The sequence below is a fragment of the Sphaerodactylus townsendi genome, linkage group LG05, assembly GCF_021028975.2.
Source record: "Sphaerodactylus townsendi isolate TG3544 linkage group LG05, MPM_Stown_v2.3, whole genome shotgun sequence".
In the NCBI taxonomy this organism is placed as follows: domain Eukaryota; kingdom Metazoa; phylum Chordata; class Lepidosauria; order Squamata; family Sphaerodactylidae; genus Sphaerodactylus; species Sphaerodactylus townsendi.
Genome location: NC_059429.1, coordinates 41,142,462 through 41,162,625, shown reverse-complemented (window position 1 = coordinate 41,162,625; position 20,164 = coordinate 41,142,462). Strand labels below are relative to the sequence as shown.

The following is a 20,164-nucleotide window of genomic DNA, read 5'->3' as shown; positions in this document are numbered from 1 at the left end:
TTACCCACAGAAAAAAAATTCCAAGTATTGCTTATACTTTCTAGTGCTCAGCAGCACTAGCCAGACAACACATTCTGGATGACTTGTGTGTTCTAGCGCTAAAACTTATTCCATTGCTTTACTGCTAATTCTATCATTAAAAATCTAATACAAAAAATAGCATGGTAAATGAGGGGAAGGGTGGGCAACAACAACCATGATCCAAACTGGGAGTGGGGCTGTCTCCTCAGTGCAGAGAACATGTAGAGGGAGGAAAGGAGCGAGACAGTAGCTGAAGTGGGGATTTGATCCTAGCCAGACATTCTAGCCCCGGGTCTCCAACCTTTTTGAGTTTGTGGGTACATCTGAAATTCTGACACAGCGTGGTGGCCACAGTCACAAAATGGGCTGCTGCAGGAGGCAGAGCCATCCACAAAACCTCAGTCCAGGGATCAAAATAATATATAACTCAAGTGGATTTTGCTACTCCGCACAGTAAAATCCAGCTTCAATGTGCACTGAAAGTAGATTGAAAGTGCATTATTCTGCATGTGTGGAAGGGGCCTATGTTGGGAACCTCTATCTAATCAGTGCACCATGCTGGCTCTCTTTAATTCACTTTAAACCTTTTGTTATAAATTTCGTGGTGGAAAGTGATATGAATTTGTAGCTAACTTATGATGACTCTGTAGGCTTTTCAAAGCATGAGAGTTCAGAGATGGTTTGCAACTATTTACCTCCTCATAGTGACCCTGAACTTCCTTGGTGATCTCTCATCCAAACACTAACCAGGGCCAGCTGCTTAGCTTCTGAGATAGGGCTAGCAGTTCAAATCCTTTGATTTAACTCAAGAGATTAACAATTAGTCAATTTTCACTTGGACTGATCCAAAAAATCTTGTTAAACAATTATTGTATTGAGATCTCCAAATACTACCAGTCTTGTTAAAAGAAACTCAAAACAAGTATTGCAGCCCTGTAACCCTGCGTCTATGAGTTACAGTAAGTACTCAGTCCAGAACTTGTCTATACTTCAGTAAAATTATTTAAAATGAAACAGATTCATTTCAATAATAGACTGCAACTCAGCAGTACATTCAACATAGATGTAATCTGCAACTTCACAATGTTTTAAATTCTATTTGAATCAAGACATCCCTCATTCACACATTTGAATATTCTAATACAAACACCATTCAAATGCATAACCACATGTGTAGCCTCTAGTCACTTTAAGACAGGAACATATGATGTGTTAAATTATTTCTCATATCGTTTTCTTAAAGAGAACTCCCTTCAATCTTTCCCATTAGACTCTCATTCTCAATGCCACATAGCAGAAGAATTAAACTGCTTCCTTGTGCAGTTATTCCAGTCTAAATCCCGTGAAATGAACACATTTAGATGGCACTAACTGTTGGATTGCAGTTTCGTTATTTACAAGTAGATTAGAAGCAGAGATCCCTGTTCAACAGAACGGCTTTGGAAACTATAGTATCCATTTTGGTCTCAGGTATTTCTTTGGATAACAGAAATCATAGATTAATGTGCTGATTTATGGGACAGCATTTACTCACAGGTGGGAGGTTATTTATGATCCTTAAGGCTGCTCATTCTTCCTAACACACACTACTTTAGTTTATCACAATCTGAAAATTTCACATACACTGCGAGGAAAAGCACCAGTATTGATTAAGTCCAAATGATTAGAATTGTACTTACTAGTTTAGCTTGTTGAGCATTTACTGGATCTCCATATTGTAGAAGTGCTTGAAACTGGTTATTCTTTGTGAATGTGATTATTTTCAAAACTGCACCAAATTTAGAAAATATCTGTTTTTTTTAAAAGAATAACAAATCAAATTAATGCAGAGCTGTACAAAATACAAAAGAACATTGCTTAATAAAACATGATAAATGTGCTACAGAGATCCTATATAAAATGTTTCATGGGAACTGTAGTGCCTTAGTCAAACAATACTCAATGACTTCTCAGTATGGATTTTCTACCCACTCCCTCATATCTAACAAAGCTAAACATCCAAATGGGGCACTTCAGGACTCTCAGAAGTATAGCTGTAAAAACCAAATTGCTCCTAGCTTGTCATTCCACGCATTGCTTGGAAACCAGAACTGAAATGAGCCCCAACATATTTAAGAAATAAAAAGCAAAACAGAAGTTTTCAATGGGGGTGAGAACACTCCACAACTTTCCTACTGTCTCTCTTTTAATACCTGAGGTCAGCCATAGTGTCCCCAATGTATTCATATTTTAGCACCTTTGAATAGAACTTATCTTCAAGTAATTAGATTTGATATTTTATACAGAAATATTCTAAACAGAACTATTCTAAACAAATAAATACATCTACCCACTAATTGAAACATGCGTTCGTCTGGGAATGACATCATGTGGATAACATCATCTGACTTCATGTTTCTATTCTCCCAGCATAACAGAACAGAACATAGTATCAGAACAACATTGCTTCTCTCTCTTTATAAACTTTTCTCCACAGGAAAAAGAATCACAAAAAATCATGCATTTTAAACATTCCAAATCCAGGACTTATTGTATAATTTAACCAGTTCAGCAGCACCTTATGTCCATAATATACTCAGTTGCTCCTAAACACAACAATATGAATACAGGTGTTATCTTCATTTATGACTCTGGGGGTCCTATATATGTTTTACAACAAAATAATTACCTTTTCTTCTTTCAGTAAAGCAATACCCCTTATCCTTTTAAAAAAAAATCATTTTCCTTCCCTTATTTTTATGACTACTTCAGCTGTACCATTTTTATGATGTTAATACAGCATCAAAGACAGCAACATGAGAATACCAGATGTGTAGCTAAAATGAGTAGAATATATCAAATCAGTTATTGAGCTTTTCATCATATCCTAGGTCTACTTCTTTTCCTCTATAATCATCCCATCAACCTGGAGCAGAGTAAACAGTGGTAAGCATGCTGCTCATACCAAGAGCAGTAGAATGACTAATTTTGCCACTTCCCTGTGAGCAACTAGTAGAATTTACCTCATCGCATGACAGCCTTCATTCCCCCAACCCCCAGCGGCTGATGACAGAAAGCATGGAAATGCAAGGCATTAATGACATCAACTCACAAAGCTAGTAACAGATGTTACAGGGAGTGAAGAGAAAAAAAGCAGACACATTTTCAGCAAAATTACTTTACATTTGGGTTGGCTTTTGTTCAAACAGCAAGGAGGGAAAAACCACAGAAAAACTTACTTGGTGAAGAACATCAAGGGTTACAGGATAGTACATATTGTCAATAATTATTCTAAGGACAGGGCTCTGAGCCGGGGTTACTGCACTTTCACTAACTGTGGTTCCACTTATGGGAGTATTTGTTGTCTGCACTGCAGTCACTGCCTGTAGAACAGCTTGAGCCCGCTAAAAGTTAAAAAAAGAAAAAAATTGAAAATAAGAGGTCAGGTGAAAGATGTCTATATATTTAACAGCTTCTCCAAAGTACCTTTGAAACAGTCAGAGACAGAATGAAATTGCTATAAATATGCCAATGTTTTCCCATTCTTGTATAAGAGAATATTTTATGTCAGACTCTCAGATTACTTGCACTTTTCACTCAATCTAGATATTGAAGCAGAGCAGGAATCTAACATCTGGTATCATGTTAAAGACACATATTTTGGCCTCCTCTTCACATTGTGTTCTGAACACGAGGACCTGCAGGTAACAAGAGTGTTCTACAACAAGTAATTTTCTTTAAGCACTTGTGGATAATAGGATAAACAAAGCATTTTGGCCTTTTCCTCATGCACACCTTACCATGGATTTTCCCAGTGGCGAAAGCTTATGACTTACGAACATTTTCTATGAAATCATTCCACATATCACCTTGCCCCCTGTCGTTTTGGGTTTTCCCCCTTGTCTCTTCAGTTGCTTTTGTTCCACATACTATGGTTGAAAACATATTTTTCCTGATGGTGTTGCAATGTCATCCGTGACAGAAGAGCAACCCTCCTCCCTTTTTGCGCAGGCACTTTAGTGTTACTGCACAGTTACATTTTGAAGCAGCAATTCAAAAATGTCTCAGTCTCTATTTCTTCTACTGAGAACTACCTCAATAGTAGAAATGAAGGCTGAGGCATTTTGGAAGCCAAAACAACCCCTGGAACAGGCGCCATTACCCAAAAGAACTGACAAATATAGCATCCCTCATGAAGATCTACATTTTTTGGTAAATTTGATCTGCACGATCATTATTGCAGCAGTCCCCCGATTACAAGCAGCGATCACCCCTAGTATTCTTTTCACTCACGTCCAGTTCAAAATTGCTATCTGCTGTAATGTTACTTCAGTTGTTTGATATGAAATTTACAATGCCGATTGAATCGATCCTGCTACTTTGTATTTCTGTTTCCATGTTAAGATTGCAAGTTCTATGTGAAACTGACAAAGCTGATCCAATCAACTATGCTAGTTTGTAGGGGAGGGTGAACAAAACACAGGGCATGGATAAGGGCCAGGTTTTTGGTGGGCCGGACAAATAAAGACTGTTTCAACGCAATTGAAAACTTAAGGAACATTGACTCGGAAACAAATGTTAAAAAATCACAGTAAAAGTGCTCAAGAAAACAACAGAGGAAAACTGAAGGGAAAATGTTTCTAGAATGAAACGGAGGGGAAAATGTGCAGAATTACAAGAAACAATTGTAATTTGGCAGCAAGATACATAGCAAATGACTTGTGTGGAAAAGATGTTAGTCTGCAAAATGAGGTTTTCCTACAACCTCATTCCCATTACAGACCCAAACCCTCTTGAAAAGCTTATGGTGGAGAATGAAAAGCTGAGCAGAGGATTTAGGAACCAATGGCATGTGGCCCAGCAGACTGCCACTGGATAGAAGAATCCAAAGAAATCTGGAATCTCACTTTTTGTACACAGAAGTGCTTTTTACTCACAAAATACCTTTAGATTGAATTAACCTATCTCTAATACAAAAATGAATTACAAAAATGCCTCTTCCATTCCACTTTTCCACCAAGAGGTTTTAGGTAACTTTATAATTCTTATGTCTATAAATCTACTTTGTGCTATAAAACCTACTGAACACATTCAGAAATAAAGATCACCTTAAGGCTTTCAAACAACACCTGATTACTTCTGTACATTCTAAAATAAATAATCAAGCTACGGTTCAGGTGTAAAGGTCACACAACGTACATGACCTCACAATGAAATGAATAACAAGAATGAGAAAAAATATCTGGTAAGCACCATTTAGATAAAAATTAATTTAACATTAAGTGTTAGGAGTTATTTTGAAGCCAATTTTTCCATTATAACAATTTTTAAAAAGAACTTAAATCCTAATCCAGCTCTAAATCAACAGCTAAAGTCCCTGGATACAGTGAGCATCCCCAATTGTGACAAAAGAAACATCCAGCCAGCCTAATGAAGCATGAGTAGTAATCACAACGCAGCTATTTCTATCAGTTGAGTTAGCCTGTTTTTACAAATGGAGCTCCCTGCCTGGACTGTGGGTACTCAGGTGCGACTTGACAATGAAGTCAGTAAAAATTGCAGTGCAGTGCAACTTACTTTTTAAATCATTCAGTTATTGTCTGACACTTATTTTACAGGTCTCTGGAAGGCTGATTAACATACATAAATATAACTCATGGATGTTGTAATATACTTTCTTAATTTTACTGATTCTATCATTTTTGCGCTCAAGTAGACTGCTCCGCAACAATGAATAAATAAAACAGAATGACATGAAGTTTATTGCAGCTATTAAGTATAATGTAGTTTCGACATTTCTGATGTAGAAAGTGTAGTTCAGACATTTTCAAGTTATTTTCTGAAAAAAATTAAAGGTTATTATTATTAAAGGTTAACGAGTGACAAATATATACAATGCTGCACTTGCCTGCAACTGTACTTCATTGAGTGGATGTCAGGATGCCTGCTAGAAGGGGTGCTTTTGGGGCTGCTTTGTGCTTTACTGTGGGTGGGGGTGGTCAACATTCTTGGTCAAGACCATGCTCAGCGGGTACAATTAGCTGCAAACCCAGGGTAGAAGCCAACATTAGTTAAGTCCACCCCTGGAAATGCCCTGGTTTGCTCCTCCACGCAGGTTTCCGTTTCAATGCCAGTGTAGCTCCATGGCAGCCTGGACTTTCGGGCTGCCTGCTGAGGAGCTGAGGGAAAGCTGGCGCATTTGCTCCCGGTGCTTGCGGGGATGTCCCTTACATGACGGGAAGGGAAATGAGCCAGTGCAGCCCTACACCGCTCCATAATTGTGTTTGGACCATCCATCTGGATTGGGTTGTGTGAACTCTAATAAAGCAACAATTGCAGGAATTTTCATCTGCTGCTATGCAAGATTTATGCTAGTCGGAAGACTTTTATGCAGGCCAAACTGACCAAGTTTAGTCTAGCAGATTATAAAACTGCTGAAGTGCAAATGGAACAAATGGACAAAAAGTATATTTTAAATACCGTATATACTCACGTATAAGTCGATCCGCATATAAGTTGAGGCACCTAATTTTGCCTTGAAGAACTGGGAAACCTTATTGACTCGCGTATAAGTCAAGGGTGGGAAAGGTCCATTGGCAGGTGGAACGCTGAGCAGGCAAAGGAGCCGCAGTTGGGGGAAAGGAGTGCCCCAGAAGCCTTTGGGAGGCTTTTTATAGGAGGGGTGAGGTGGGTCAGGGGAGAGGGAATAAGCTAGGGGCCATGGAGGGTGAACGGGATGGGAGGTGGTGGAGGAAAAGGCAGAGAAGAACAAGGCACAGAAAGCATCTGAAAGGGGGCGGCAGAGAAGAAGGCAGGAGACAGCGAAGCAGAGAAAGCAGTCACTAACTCACCCATTTGTTTCTTCCCCCCGGCAGGTTGTAAGACTTGGTTTCAGAGAAGCTGCCTGTTGGGCAGCCTGTCTCTGTGCTTTTCTTAAAAGGGTAATGCTCCAAAGGTTGCTTAAGCAATATTTGGAGCATTGCCCTTTTAAGAAAACCATAGAGACAGGCTGCCCAACAGGCAGCTTCTCTGAACCAAGTTTTACAGCCTGCTGGGGAAAGGAAAAAAAGGGTGAGTTAGTGAGGGGGCCTGCCAGCTAGAAGCTGGCAGGAGAGAGTGAAGCAGAAAACTAAGCACAGAAAGTGGCTGAAAGAGGGGCGGAAGAGAAGAAGGCAGGACAGAGCGAAGAAAGGACAGGGGGAACACCACACAAGAATTACCAGTAAGTGGGACCCGCGTATAAGTCGAGGAGGGCATTTTTCAGCCTAAAAAAAAAGGCTGAAAACCTCGATATGCATGAGTATATACGGTAGTATGGTTTCTTAAGTTAAAATAAGTGGTAACAATAGGAAAAGCTTCAGGATGGTTAGTGAGATCCAGTCCACTGAAAATAATGAATGTAGAGCCCAAGGCCTTCCTATTATAGCCAGCGTGGTGTACTGGTTAAGAGCAATGAACTCTAATCTAGTGAGTGCACTCCTCTGCATAAGCAGTGGACTCTTATCTGTTGAACTAGATTTGTTTCCCTGCTCCTATACATAAAGCCTGCTGGGTGATGTTGGGTAAGTTGCAGTTCTTTATTAACTCTTTCAGCCCCACCTATCTCACAAGGTGCCTTGTTGTGGAGAGAAGAAGGGAAAGAGTTTCTAAGCCACTTTGAGACTCCTTCCACACCTTCCACAAATGCCATCCCATTTAGCTGGTGCAGTTGCTGATTAAAGAAGTCCAATACCAAGAAATTAAAAATACCTGATGTAAAGTGCCCTAAAAAGGTAAAGTGAAAATTCTAAATGGCACACTAGCCACAGTTTATCAAAAGAAGAACAAAATTGTCCTAAAAACTACTGCTCATTATAGCACTGTAAGTGTGATCAAGGAAAGAATACAAGAAATGAACATGGAGATATCATCATCATTTGACATACGATGGGTCACAGTGCTTCTCTAACATTCTTCATAGGAAACAAGAACATCAAATACTTTGAGCAATCTTTCAAGTCAGAACCTGCAGGAGCAGTAGTTTTCCTGTGCAAGTAAGAATACTGTCTTGATCTGAAAGAACAGGTTCCAAAAGTCTAAGATCAAATAACTGTATTTTCAGTTATTTCCCAGAGTGAATATGAATATATTTTTCAGTAACTGCATTTATGGGAAGAGCATATCAAATAAGCTGAGGTTACAAGTACTATGAAATTTAAACAGATCATTTATCATACTAGAAATAATGTTTTGTATTACATGCAAGAAGGCAGAAAGTATCTTTCATGGGTGAACCTGAAGTTCTGTTCTCAAACCACTATTATTTTCTTTGTCAAAACAATTAAACATTATTAGATTTTTTTCGCAATAAGCTAATCTTTAGTATGCAATTTCACAACAAAACCCAAATCTATAACAAGTTCGGCCGGAACAAGAAGAGCACTGGAGTGTGTGTATATGTTACTAAACACTGCACAATTAAGTGTAATCCTTATGAAACACACGTATTACCTGGTTCAGTGTATTATCGGTCTTTAATTCTTTATGATTTGAATATTGGATATAAATGGGTTGATTACGAAGGAGAGGCGTCACAGCAGAATAATAATTAACCATAGTGATAGCCGCTTCTTCCGTTGCTAGCTCCAAAAAAGCCTACAGAGAAAAAGTTTAAAAGGAATAATTAATACAATGAAGAAAATAAAGAATTTATAGTCTATTTCTTAATCTGCTGGTCAACTTTGAATTCAGAGCTTACATGAACATATAACGAACTATACATGTACATAAAACCCTTGAGAATGTGTCCCAATGGTACACAGAATGCCAAAAGGACAATAATATCGAAACAGGCATGTTCTTAGCATTTCCACTGGGGGCAAAGCAGAGTGAGAAAGAATGAGTTAGAACCCTGATAATTAAGGCTGCCAGCTCACTCCTAGCTATGCTTGATAGCCAAACCTGAGGAAATCTCAAAGGGCAGGGGGTAAGAGAATCCTACCAGCTGTTTTCGGAGAGAAAAAAAACTTTGATATGAACTCTCATTCTCACAACTCGAGAAGAAGGAAGAAGACACTGGCAACATAAAAGATAGTCAGTTGTGCTGAAGCCATCAATGATAGAAACCGATACTATACTCAGTCTCACCAAAAGAAAAAACCCAAATTTGTAGCTTCATTTGCCATATGTTGAACCATCTTTGTTTTAGAATGTTCTGTTTGGGTCCTAGTGCTCACCTAACAGAACTAGGAAAGGGACTATGACCCAAAGGTAGCATTCTAAAACAAAGACCATTCTAAAACAAAAACAGCATATGGCAAATGAAGTTACAATTTTGTTTTTTATTATTTGGATGAGACAGTGAATACACTAGCTAAAGGAATGAGAATAAAGAGGAAAACATATCACACCAATCGCCAGCCACTGTAGTGTGCCAGACTGTGACAGGAAAGAACCTGGTTCAAATCCTCAGTCTGCTACAAAGCTCAGTCAATGTGAGGCCAGTCATTCTATCACAACCTACCCTACTACAGATTTGAAATGAAAATGAAATGAAGCAAAGGGAAGCCCATGTATACCGCCCGAGGTTCCTGAAGAAAGGGTACAAATATAAATGAACAGATGATTAGTGAGTGGAATTCAAGTTGACCACAGCTTTACGGAAGTTTTACATCCCCCAAACACCTGAGAGGAGCATTGCAGGTTAAAGCAACACAACAGGTATCATGCCAATACAATTAATGCAGGTGTTTCTCTACACCTTTTCTAAGTTTCTATTTCTCTTTTTAAAATATTAAATGATGAGTTTTGCAACAAAACAATAATACCAACAAAGCAAAACAAGAACAGCTACACATACCACCGAAATTTCAAATATCATTCAATCAAAAGTCTCTGTCTCAACAACTGATATAAGAGCATTCTTGTTAGCATCCCAAAAGTAGTAAACCATGTGTCCAAACACACTTCCTGAGTGAAGGTATTCCATGGCATAAGCAGAATCTTGCTCTGACTTCTAGCAGACAACAAACTTGTCTCCACAAAACATGGTGGCTAGAGTAGGTTGAATAATTGGTTTAAATTATGGGTGCAAAGATAATGGGAGGTTCAAGGAAAACCTTTTTAACAATAAGAGTGGTTCAGTGATAAAATCAGCTGCTCAGGGATCTGGTGGGTTCTCCCTCCTTGGTGGTTTCTGTGAAAGCTGGATGGCCATTTTGTTAGGGATGTTTCAGGTTATTCTGTCTTGAGTAGGGGTTAAGCTGGATGGTCTGTAGACCTCTTCCAACTTCTTACTTTTACGATTTTAGATCTCAAATAGCAGCTTGATCAGGGATTCCCTAGCAGCCCTTTGGTTTATGGGGAAAGTCATAAGACAGGAGATGCTTCTGGAGACTTCTCACCTGCCTTTCCATAGCTTTCAACTTGGGAATGGACAATTAAAGCCATTTGTTAAATATAATAATCCGTAAATCGCTAGATCTCCCAAATACCCTCCTTAGGACAAGCAAGGTTGTGAATGTCTTTTTCAAAACAGTGTGCATCTTGTTTTACACCTTTTGCCATAGATAATTTTTGATGTTAGAGGTCAATGAGATTATTTGGCTGTCCAGAGTCTGAGCTAAAGCCAGAAGGCACACTAGCTTATCAAAAGGACTCATAGGATGATGAAACTGGACTCTGAACCAACACACATATTGTTTGTGTAATCAACGTTTACTTTACCAAGAGATATGGTTCACTAAACAGAGATTATCTGACTTTTCTGCAAAATCTTTTGTGATTACAACACCACCACCACACCCCACCCCCAAAAAAACTTTCCTTGGGTCATTTACTGATGTGAAGTATTTGGGGAGGGAATAAAATATGAGAATTATTCCCATAAAACTAGTCTTCCAGCTTTTTAGATGAGTCTTTTGCTACTTTTTCCAGTTACTACGAAAATATGCTGGCAGGCAGAAGCTGATCGGCCTGCTTGTTCAAGAGTGTGCTAATCAAAACTATCGGCTAATCCTTCTCCAAGTTGATTGCTTCCTGCAAACACATGCATATAATTTTATAACATGCAATACAGAAGATTCATGCGATTTTGTGATATTGTGGGATAATAATGCAGGGCTGAAAAAATACTTGAGTCATCCATCCTCTTAGATAAAGCCCTCTGAAAACAATGAAATCATGCTTATCTATGTGACCTGAACAGTCTGTATGCTTCTTTCTGTCTGACTTTCACAAGGAGAAAATCCTCTGGCTGCATGGCTAGCTGAAGAACCTAAACTGAGAAATATGTATCCCTATATTTTCCAATATATACTATTTCAAAGAAAAGTTTGACCAAACATTACAAAACGCTTGGCATTTTAAAGAACTCTGAAAGATGCAATTTTAAAAAGGACATAGAAAGATGCTTTTATGACTAATATTAGTAAATGAAAAACCATCCAGCCCAGGGGTAGGGAACCTGCGGCTCTCCAGATGTTCAGGAACTACATTTCCCATCAGCCCCTACCAGAATGGCCAATTGGCCATGCTGACAGAGGCTGATGGGAATTGTAGTTCCTGAACATCTGGAGAGCCGCAGGTTCCCTACCCCTGATCCAGCCAATACAGCCAGTGTGGTTTACAGCTTGCAATGGTGGTTAACCTTTGGCACTCCAGATGTTATGGACTACAATTCCCATCAGCCCCTACAATTGGCCATGCTGGCAGGGGATGATGGGAATTGTAGTCCATAACATCTGAAGTGCCAAAGGTTCACCACCACGGGCTTAGAGTGTTGGATTAGGACCCGGAGACCCAGGTTCAAGTCCTCATTGTGATGGAAACACACTAGATGACCTTCAGCCTAACCTCCTTCACAGGGTTGTTGTGGGGATAAAATGCAAGAGAGGAGGATAACATAATCCAATTTGGGCCCCCAACAGGGAGAAAGGCAGGGTACAAAAAGGAAATTAAATAAAAAATAAGAGCCTGGCTGCAGGAGAGCAGGCCAGCATTCTGAGGTCCTGCTATTTCAGACAACGGATACCTGAAATGATTGCAAATATGCTGAAGAACCAAGGAGCAATTATTCAGTTTTATTCCAGTCCCCTTCCACATGTGCCACATTTCTCAATCTGTAAGAGACACCTTCAGACCTTCCAATACAAAGAGCAGAGATCTCTTACAGAGGGAGCATAACATTAACCGGGCTTTTGATGATCATGCAAATAGACCCAGGCCTGATCTACATTGGTGACTCAACTGCATTAGCTCAGGCCTGATTTGGATTGGGCAACAATGGGGAGACTATGTGCTACATTCCTGCCACAAGGTCATCCCACCAGCCTTCTCCGGTATAACCACTACCCTGTTTCCCCGAATATAAGACATCCCCTGAAAATAAGATGTAGTAGAGGTTTTGCTGAAGTGCGAAATATAAGGCATCCCCCAAAATTAAAATGTAGCAAAGTTTTTGTTTGGAAGCATGCCCAACGAACAGAACACAGAAAAATAAGACATCCCCCGAAAATAAGACATAGAACATCTTTGGGAGCAAAAATTAATATAAGACACTGTCTTATTTTCGAGGAAACACGGTATTTTCCCTGGTGACAGAGATCTCATGTTTAAGGCCTGGACATCTAAAGAATATATGCAGTATTATCCAATGATGCTACAAAATGGAAACAGTAGCTCCTAATATTAAAATGACATGCAATCTTAAACTCAGAATTTCTCTCTTCAGCTGGGAGGCCTCTCTGCCAACAGTTGTGCTTTACAAAGCTAAGGTTGGAAAAGGGGAGGAAGGGAAAGAGACTGGTTCTGAACAGGCTGAAACACTGGAAATCTGAAGTCCATTCTGAAGGGGCTTCTGCTTCTGTGTATGTGAGGATCCCAAAGTACATTATTCTAACTCTCCCAATTTAGATATTCAGCTTCATTGCTGTATTCAGTGAATGTTTTCTCTGTTTGAAATAACAGGGCTAAAATTAGAATTACCAGCCTCCAAGAGGTAGCTGGATATCTCCTGCAATTACAACTGATCTCCCGGTGACAAAGATCAGTACATCTGGAGAAAATGGCCACTACGCAAAGTGAACTTTATATACCATTGAAGTCCCCCCGTTCCCAAACCCTGCCCTCCTCAGGTTCTTCTCCCCTCCCAAATCTTAAGGTATTTCCCAGCCCATAGCTGGCACCCTACCAAAATACTTAAATACGGTCAAGTTCTACCTTTACTTAGAATCTAATCCTATGTTTTGCTGAACAATATCAGAAAAAGAATCAAGCATAGGTTGGGGGGGGGGGAGCAAAAACAGATGCCTACAAAAAATGTAACTTTTTTTCATCATCCCTGCAAAACAAGAGCAATGAAATTGCATATTGGCCCATGACTGATTCTGGCATCTGAGAAACTAAAATACTTTCAGCAAGAGCACTGAAAGATAGTAGAAGGGAAGCTCTCATCTCCTGGCTCCAATGCTAGTAGGTGGTTCCACTCCTGGCAGACAGAGTAATTAGGTTCTGAGGAAGGGGATTTCCTATACTAGAATAACAAAGCAAAATTAGAAAGTACCTGGTTCTTTCCTTTGAGCATAAGAATGTTGGTCACCTTACCAAAAGGTAAGCCTAACGCAATAACTTCTGTTTCTGTCACTTCACCTGGCAATTTCCTGATATGAAGAACGCGAGAAGGAGCCCCGTCCATTTTATCTTCACCTTTGAATTTCTTGTTGTCGTTACCATTGGCTGAAAGACATTTATTCATAGTTCATTTCATTTAAAAAAGCTTCTCTATTTATTTCTCTCTCATTAACCCCCTCACAAACAGTTTGTGCATGTGTACAATTTCCAAATAAGTGTATGAAATAAGTAACTTACCTTTTATCAAAAAGAAAATAACTCAATAAAAACTATGCTCAGTTTCTGAATGGTCAACTTACTATATATACATATATATATATTCTTCATCCATTACAGAATTTTCATAACTCACTAAGAAGCAATAAGCATATTATAACTGATAACATTTTCATATACTCATGTTATCAAGGGTGATAATCAGTGGTGGGATTCAAGCAATTTAACAACTGGTTCTGTTGGTGGGATTCAAATAATTTAACAACTGGTTGTTTACAAGCACCATTTTAACAACCAACTCTGCCAAAGTGGTGAGAACCTGCTGAATCCCACCACTGGTGATAAATCTTATTATCGAGTTAATAATATTATTAATTTATTTAATGATTCTCAAACTGTGGGCTTGACCACACTGATGCATCATCCAAAAACTGCTTGCATGCATTAAGGGCTCTCCTATAAAATTACAGCCCAGAGCTATTAACCCACATGGGCTGTTTCCCACTGTATCTCTGCATAATTTGCTATTCTGGCCTTACTACCTTTCGATCAGACTGTGCTGGGGTAGATAATTCAGCTCCATTTCTGTATTGGATCTGAATATAAAAACAGAGGAGAATTACCTATCTTTAGAGGAAGCTGCCTGGCAAGTGCCACTACCATCCAGTCAGGACAATGAGTTACAACTATCTAGGCAAAAAGCTTGTTCAGATGAGTGACACAGGAGGATAAGTTGCACAGGAGGATTGCACATTCAAATTCAAACTTTTTTCAAGAGAAAACCAGTAGGAATTTTAAAAAAAACATGAAATATGACTTTGGAAATTACTCCAACCCAAGTAGCCATACATTCTGACCAAATATTGTGAGAATCTGGTTTACTTTCCAAAAGCCATGTTTCAACCTGATTGCATAATGCCAGAAGCTTTAAATTAAAAAAAAACCCATTTCAAAAGATTGTATCATACTTCGCAACAGGAGACTTGGCTGAAAGAGATATTGTGAGAAAGGCACAGGATGAACACAATTAGTTCAGAAGAAAAGCAGTTGCTAAAAGTTGTAGTCATTTAAAAAAAACAGTAACTTTGACAAACATTTAAATTTGAAACATCACAATGTGTTGGTTACCATAATTTGCAAACCTGACTTAACACATTGCTGACTAAAGGTTAAAGAGAAATCATATATTCAAACGTAATGTTGAAGAAGGATGTCTTATTCTTGTCCTACAAACCTTAGAGGTTTAACTACTACTGGGTTTTATACTTGACCAGCCCTAATGTGCATGAGTCTATCCACTATCTGTAGCCAGGTCCAGATTTACCTGCTGGGTGGCAACCCAGGCCACACATCCAAGCCTTTGGCCATTCAGGAGGGGTCAGGGACTGCATTGCATCCTGCAAGTAGCCCCAGGACCATGCTCCAGGTCATCTCATCCTCTTTAAGGCTGATTCCCCAACCTGCAAAGCAGAAAAAGTATGGGGGCAGAGAGCTCCCAGCAGGTGGGCAGCATATCTGCCTTTTAAACTTTAAAGGGACAGTATTTTCAATGAGGTAAAAACTTGTCTCCACATTTTTAAAGATGGGCATTTTAAGTTTAATTGACAGATATCCTGCCAACCAGCTGGGGAATATCAGGTCCTCACAAGGTGCTCTTAGCTCCCTGATTGGTTTCCCAGTTCCAATGTTATCGAAAATGGTGACTGGGATTTGTGGGTGGGGTACAGGAGCAGTATTGGATGTTCCCAATCTGATACATGGAATATTTATTTTTGGAACTTATACCCCACCCTACAGAGAAATCTCAGGGTGGCTTACAAAATTGAAAACTACAATTTAAAAAATCAGTAAACTTATTTGGTTTGAAATATATAACCGCACACCCGCACTTTTCCTTACACTCTATCTTTCCTATTCCTTGGGGAAGGAAGCTGGAACAAAAGGAAATGATTATTAATCTTTGTCTTTACAATTATGTCTTTCACAGGAAGAAGGCAGAGCTCAGCAAAGAGTACTATGCAATTCTGGTTCAAAGTATGCATTCTCTTATGAAAGAGATTGCTCTTAGCATAGAAACATTCAATACCAAAATGAATCTCATTGAGTACACTCTGATAACTGCAAGAAAACCATACAGAGACTCAAATGGAACCCAGTGAACAGTGCTGACAATCAGATGAAGGTCCCAGGAGAAGAATTAGTAAATAGAATGTGACTAGAATGTGAGTGTTACATTAGAATTAGGATAATTTAACAACAACAAAAAAGGGGGGGGGGCGGCTTTGGCACCTTAAAGGCTGACAAATTTTTAACTACATCTCACCCTTTACTTCCTATATCACACAGCTCTTTACTCTTCCTTTTTATATGTAATTATCTAGTGCTTTCAAGGAGAAACTATCTCAGAATTCTACTGCCACATTAACGAAGGCTCCTTTGGGCAGTTCTTGAAAACTCCTCACATCCCATAAATAACAGCCAAAGTTTGAAAGATTAGCAGGTTGCCTCTCCAGATCTCTCACAACACAGATCTCACAGGAAACTTATCCAACAAGGGCCTTCAATATATCCCCCTGGTCAATGTCAATATGCCTGAGTCAGACCTCACACCCATCTGACTCAATCATCTGCAGCCAGACTTGACTCATCTCTCAGTATCCATTACATCACCTAGGTCAGCATGGCCAATTGGCAGGGGCTGATGGGAATTGTAGTCCATAACATCTGGAGTGCCAAAGGTTCGCCACCACGGACCTAGGTACTCTTGAGCATCATTCTTACAAAGGTAAATTTGAACAGTTCTAGGGCAAGATGTATCCTAACCCTTGCCCAAACAGGCTCTAGGATCCTAGTGTTGCGCCCGTCACAGTGCAATGAAAATTTCACAATGGGCAGGTGGATCCAGCACTTTTTGCTGAATGCCATCACAGATCCCAGTTCTTCACCATATTCAGCCAATAGCAGGGTTACCCTATCTTTATCCAGGTAAATCCAAATGCATATAAAGGACATGGCATAGCCTCCAACCTCATATTTCATTCTGCTCCCGCCTCCCAGAACTTCTTCCATCATCATGAGTCCAAAATCACTATCCCCTCATTGACATGACAAATGGACCATTCTCCTTCCCTTCCCAGAATCTGCTCTCCATGTTTTCCTATCCACTCTCCCTATTAGCTTCTCCCTTTTTCATTTGCAGTTGTTCTGTCTCACTGACCCCGACCCCTCTGAATCTTGAACAGGGTAATAACATTACTTGCTGGTTAAGTACTGTATATACTCGTGTATAAGTCGACCCGCATATAAGTTGAGGCACCTAATTTTACCACAAAAAACTGGGACCCCCTAAACCAGACATCACTAAACCTGGCTGGTATCAGTAAGAGATTATCCTGATGGGGGATGGGGGCACCCTCTTTGGGGGTCCATAACTTTGGACCCCTTGAACCAAACTTTACCAAACTTGAGTGGTATCATCAGGAGTGTCACCTGGTGCCGCTAGTCTAAAAACTGCACCCCCTGGCGGCTGACAAAGTAAAAACCCTAAAATATTTTTTTAAAATACAGCTGACTTGTGTATAAGTCGAGGGGAGCTTTTTTCAGCACAAGCATATAGGGTATGTCTCCCTTCCATTTTTCCTTCATTGGGAGACATACTTATGTTCTGATTCTACACGTGTGGAGGACATTATTCATATGACTGGTCTGATACAGGACTGACTGAAGTAACAATAGAGGCTGTGATTTTTAAACTTTGCGCATCATACAGAACTAGGCCAGCCATAGACGGAATCAAGAGTGTTTCTTAAACAGAAAATGACCATGGTATCTATGCTGCTTCTGTCAAAGCTAAGAACCACAGTTTTGGAGTCACTGGTGGGCAATGAAGATCAAAGCTTCTGCATTTTTTAATGTGACAGCTGCCCCACAAAAGCAGCTACATTTTCCACCTCCCTGCATCAAAATCCAGCAAAGCCAATTCAATTTGTGGTTTACTTGAAAACCAAAGAACATATAATTTCCAGAAAAACCCTGTGATGAAAAATTTATCTCTCTGGTTCAAACCTTCCTGTCTGCACAGCTAGGAGCAAAATGAGGATTTCACAAAGGTGCTTGGTTGTCAATGATAAGAGTGCTTCTTGGTCATAGGATAACTACAACTTTCCTCTGAACAGCAAAGGCACAGGAATTTATTTACAATAGCTGTTTCCACATTGAATCTCTATGTATCTCACACCATTGTGAATGCAGAGGCATTTGAAGAACCAGCAGAACAGTGGCACAACAGTTTCAACTAAGCTTTCTTTGCTTCCACTTTTGTGGTTCCCCACGCCCCCAGTCAAGCTATTTTCAGACTTTTTCTTTTTAAAAAGGTAATAGCTAGATACCACAACATTGTATTTTATCCATAACTACTGTACCAAGGTACTACTTTATCCGAGTTCTCAGCAGCCCCTTTCTTTATGGAGATACAAAGGGGAAGATGTATCATCACAGGCTGAAGTTCCTACAGTCATAATGCCTTGACAATAGTGCCAGAAAGTACTGGAAATGGAAAAACTCACTGCCCCAAGAATCTTTCCTCTTCTCAGTGACAACCTGAAGCAAGAGTCAGAGAATCTCTGCAGACTCTGTACAAGTGAAAGACTGTTAACCAGCACCTTTGTTTGAAGGAAGCAAAGTAACAGCAGCCATCTCAGAATTAAGGATAGACGGGACTGTACAAGGCCAGAACGTAAGCAGCAATGGTAACATTCCTTCCCTCCTGAGCACTGCACTTCCACTCTTGGACCAAGTTTACATTTTGGTTGTACAGAGTACTCTTCTATGATGAGGGTGAGGGGAAGTTGGACACAGATCCCTGAAGAGAGTATCTTGCCCAGAGATTCAACAGTATGAGGGGAGGGTGGGGTGGCATGCAAGGGAAGGGGAGTGAGTGAGGGGTGGCACGCAAGGGAGAGAAAGGAGGGGACCCAGCATCTGGACCTGGCCCACCCACCCTAGTGGAGGGAGGGGGAGGGAGGGGCGGCATGCAGTGCAGAGGTTTTCTATATTTTCTTATATTTCTGGTGTTGTTTGGAGAGGGTTTTTTTACACGTTTCTCATTTGGTTGAATGTGTGTTTTCTCACCCCTTGGCCTTATGTTCTGTACATTTAATCTCTACTCCTCTGGAAATGTAAAAATTATTACAGATAATATCAAATACCGAGTTAGATTCACAACAAAGTATCTTAAATATCACTAAGAGAACTGTGGTTGAGTAAACACTGCTCACTGAACAGATATGTCAAGTACAACTTGAGAAGTTCCTGCAGATTTGGGGCTGGTGCCTGGAGATAGTTGAGGTTGGGAAGAGGAGCAAGCTGTGACTCTATGGAGTCTGTTTCACTAAGTCTGTTCTCTGAAACTGATATTTCCATGAGGGAAGGGGGGATTTTTCTCTGCAGTCTGAATATCATTGGTCATTCTGAAAGGACTCCAGACCCAACCTGAAGATTACTAGCCTAAGTTTAAGACAGTTTGTAGTTCTACTTGCATTTTTAAAGGCTTTATGAATAAAAGGATTTGGAATCTTACAATGGACCTCTTAATGATGGCAAAAGTTGGCACTTCTTTACCTCTGAAATTTACTTGTGCTGTTTTCGCTAAAGAAAATGTTTTATGTAATGTTGCTTTTAAATTAATATTGCATCCATTGTAGTTGTACTAGCATCAGTATACAATATCAATAATTCTCATGCAAAAATAATAGTGTAAATGTTCCCTCTGAGACACAATGCCTCTGAATTTTAATTAATGAAATGTTTCTTGATTATGAAACTGAAATGTAATATAATGTTTATATTTCAAAACTCAAATTCCTTATTCTGGTCAACATTCCCTGTTAACTGCATATGATTATAAACACCTTGTTTTCATGCAAGTGTCCTTTTGTATGATACCACCCAGGTTTGGTGAAGTTTGGTTCAAGGGGTCCAAAGCTATGGACCCTCAAAATGTAGCCCCATCTACTATTAGCTCCTATTGGAAACAATGGGGGATGGGGCACCGTCTTTGGGGGTCCTTAACTTTGGACCTCTTGAACCAAACTTTACCAAACTTGGGTGGTATCATCAGGAGTGTCACCTGATGATATCCTGAAATTTTGGTGCTGGTAGCCTAAAAACTGCGCCCCCTGGCGGCCGACAAAATAAAAACCCTAAAATATTTCTTAAAATACAGCTGACTCGTGTATAAGTCGAGGGGGACTTTTTCAGCACAAAAAATGTGCTGAAAAGCCCGACTTATACACGAGTATATACGGTATCTCTACTTGGTTTGGGAAGGGAAGAGGAAATC

The 20,164-nt window shown here is 39.8% G+C and overlaps 1 protein-coding gene across 5 annotated transcripts in view; it reads right to left on the bottom strand.

Annotated features, from left to right (window-relative positions):
* Window positions 1-20,164, bottom strand: part of PTBP2 (polypyrimidine tract binding protein 2) — a 73,514-nt gene that overhangs the window by 25,217 nt on the left and 28,133 nt on the right. For 4 of the 5 annotated variants that reach the window (XM_048498995.1, XM_048498996.1, XM_048498997.1 and 1 more), the window contains exons 4-7: window positions 13,541-13,713; window positions 8,491-8,634; window positions 3,240-3,404; window positions 1,701-1,811 (exon numbers count right to left, since the gene is read on the bottom strand). In XM_048498995.1, coding sequence (XP_048354952.1) covers window positions 1,701-1,811; window positions 3,240-3,404; window positions 8,491-8,634; window positions 13,541-13,713 — 593 coding nt within the window. The remainder of the gene's footprint in view (window positions 1-1,700; window positions 1,812-3,239; window positions 3,405-8,490; window positions 8,635-13,540; window positions 13,714-20,164) is intronic. The other variant, XM_048498999.1, reaches the window with a different exon arrangement.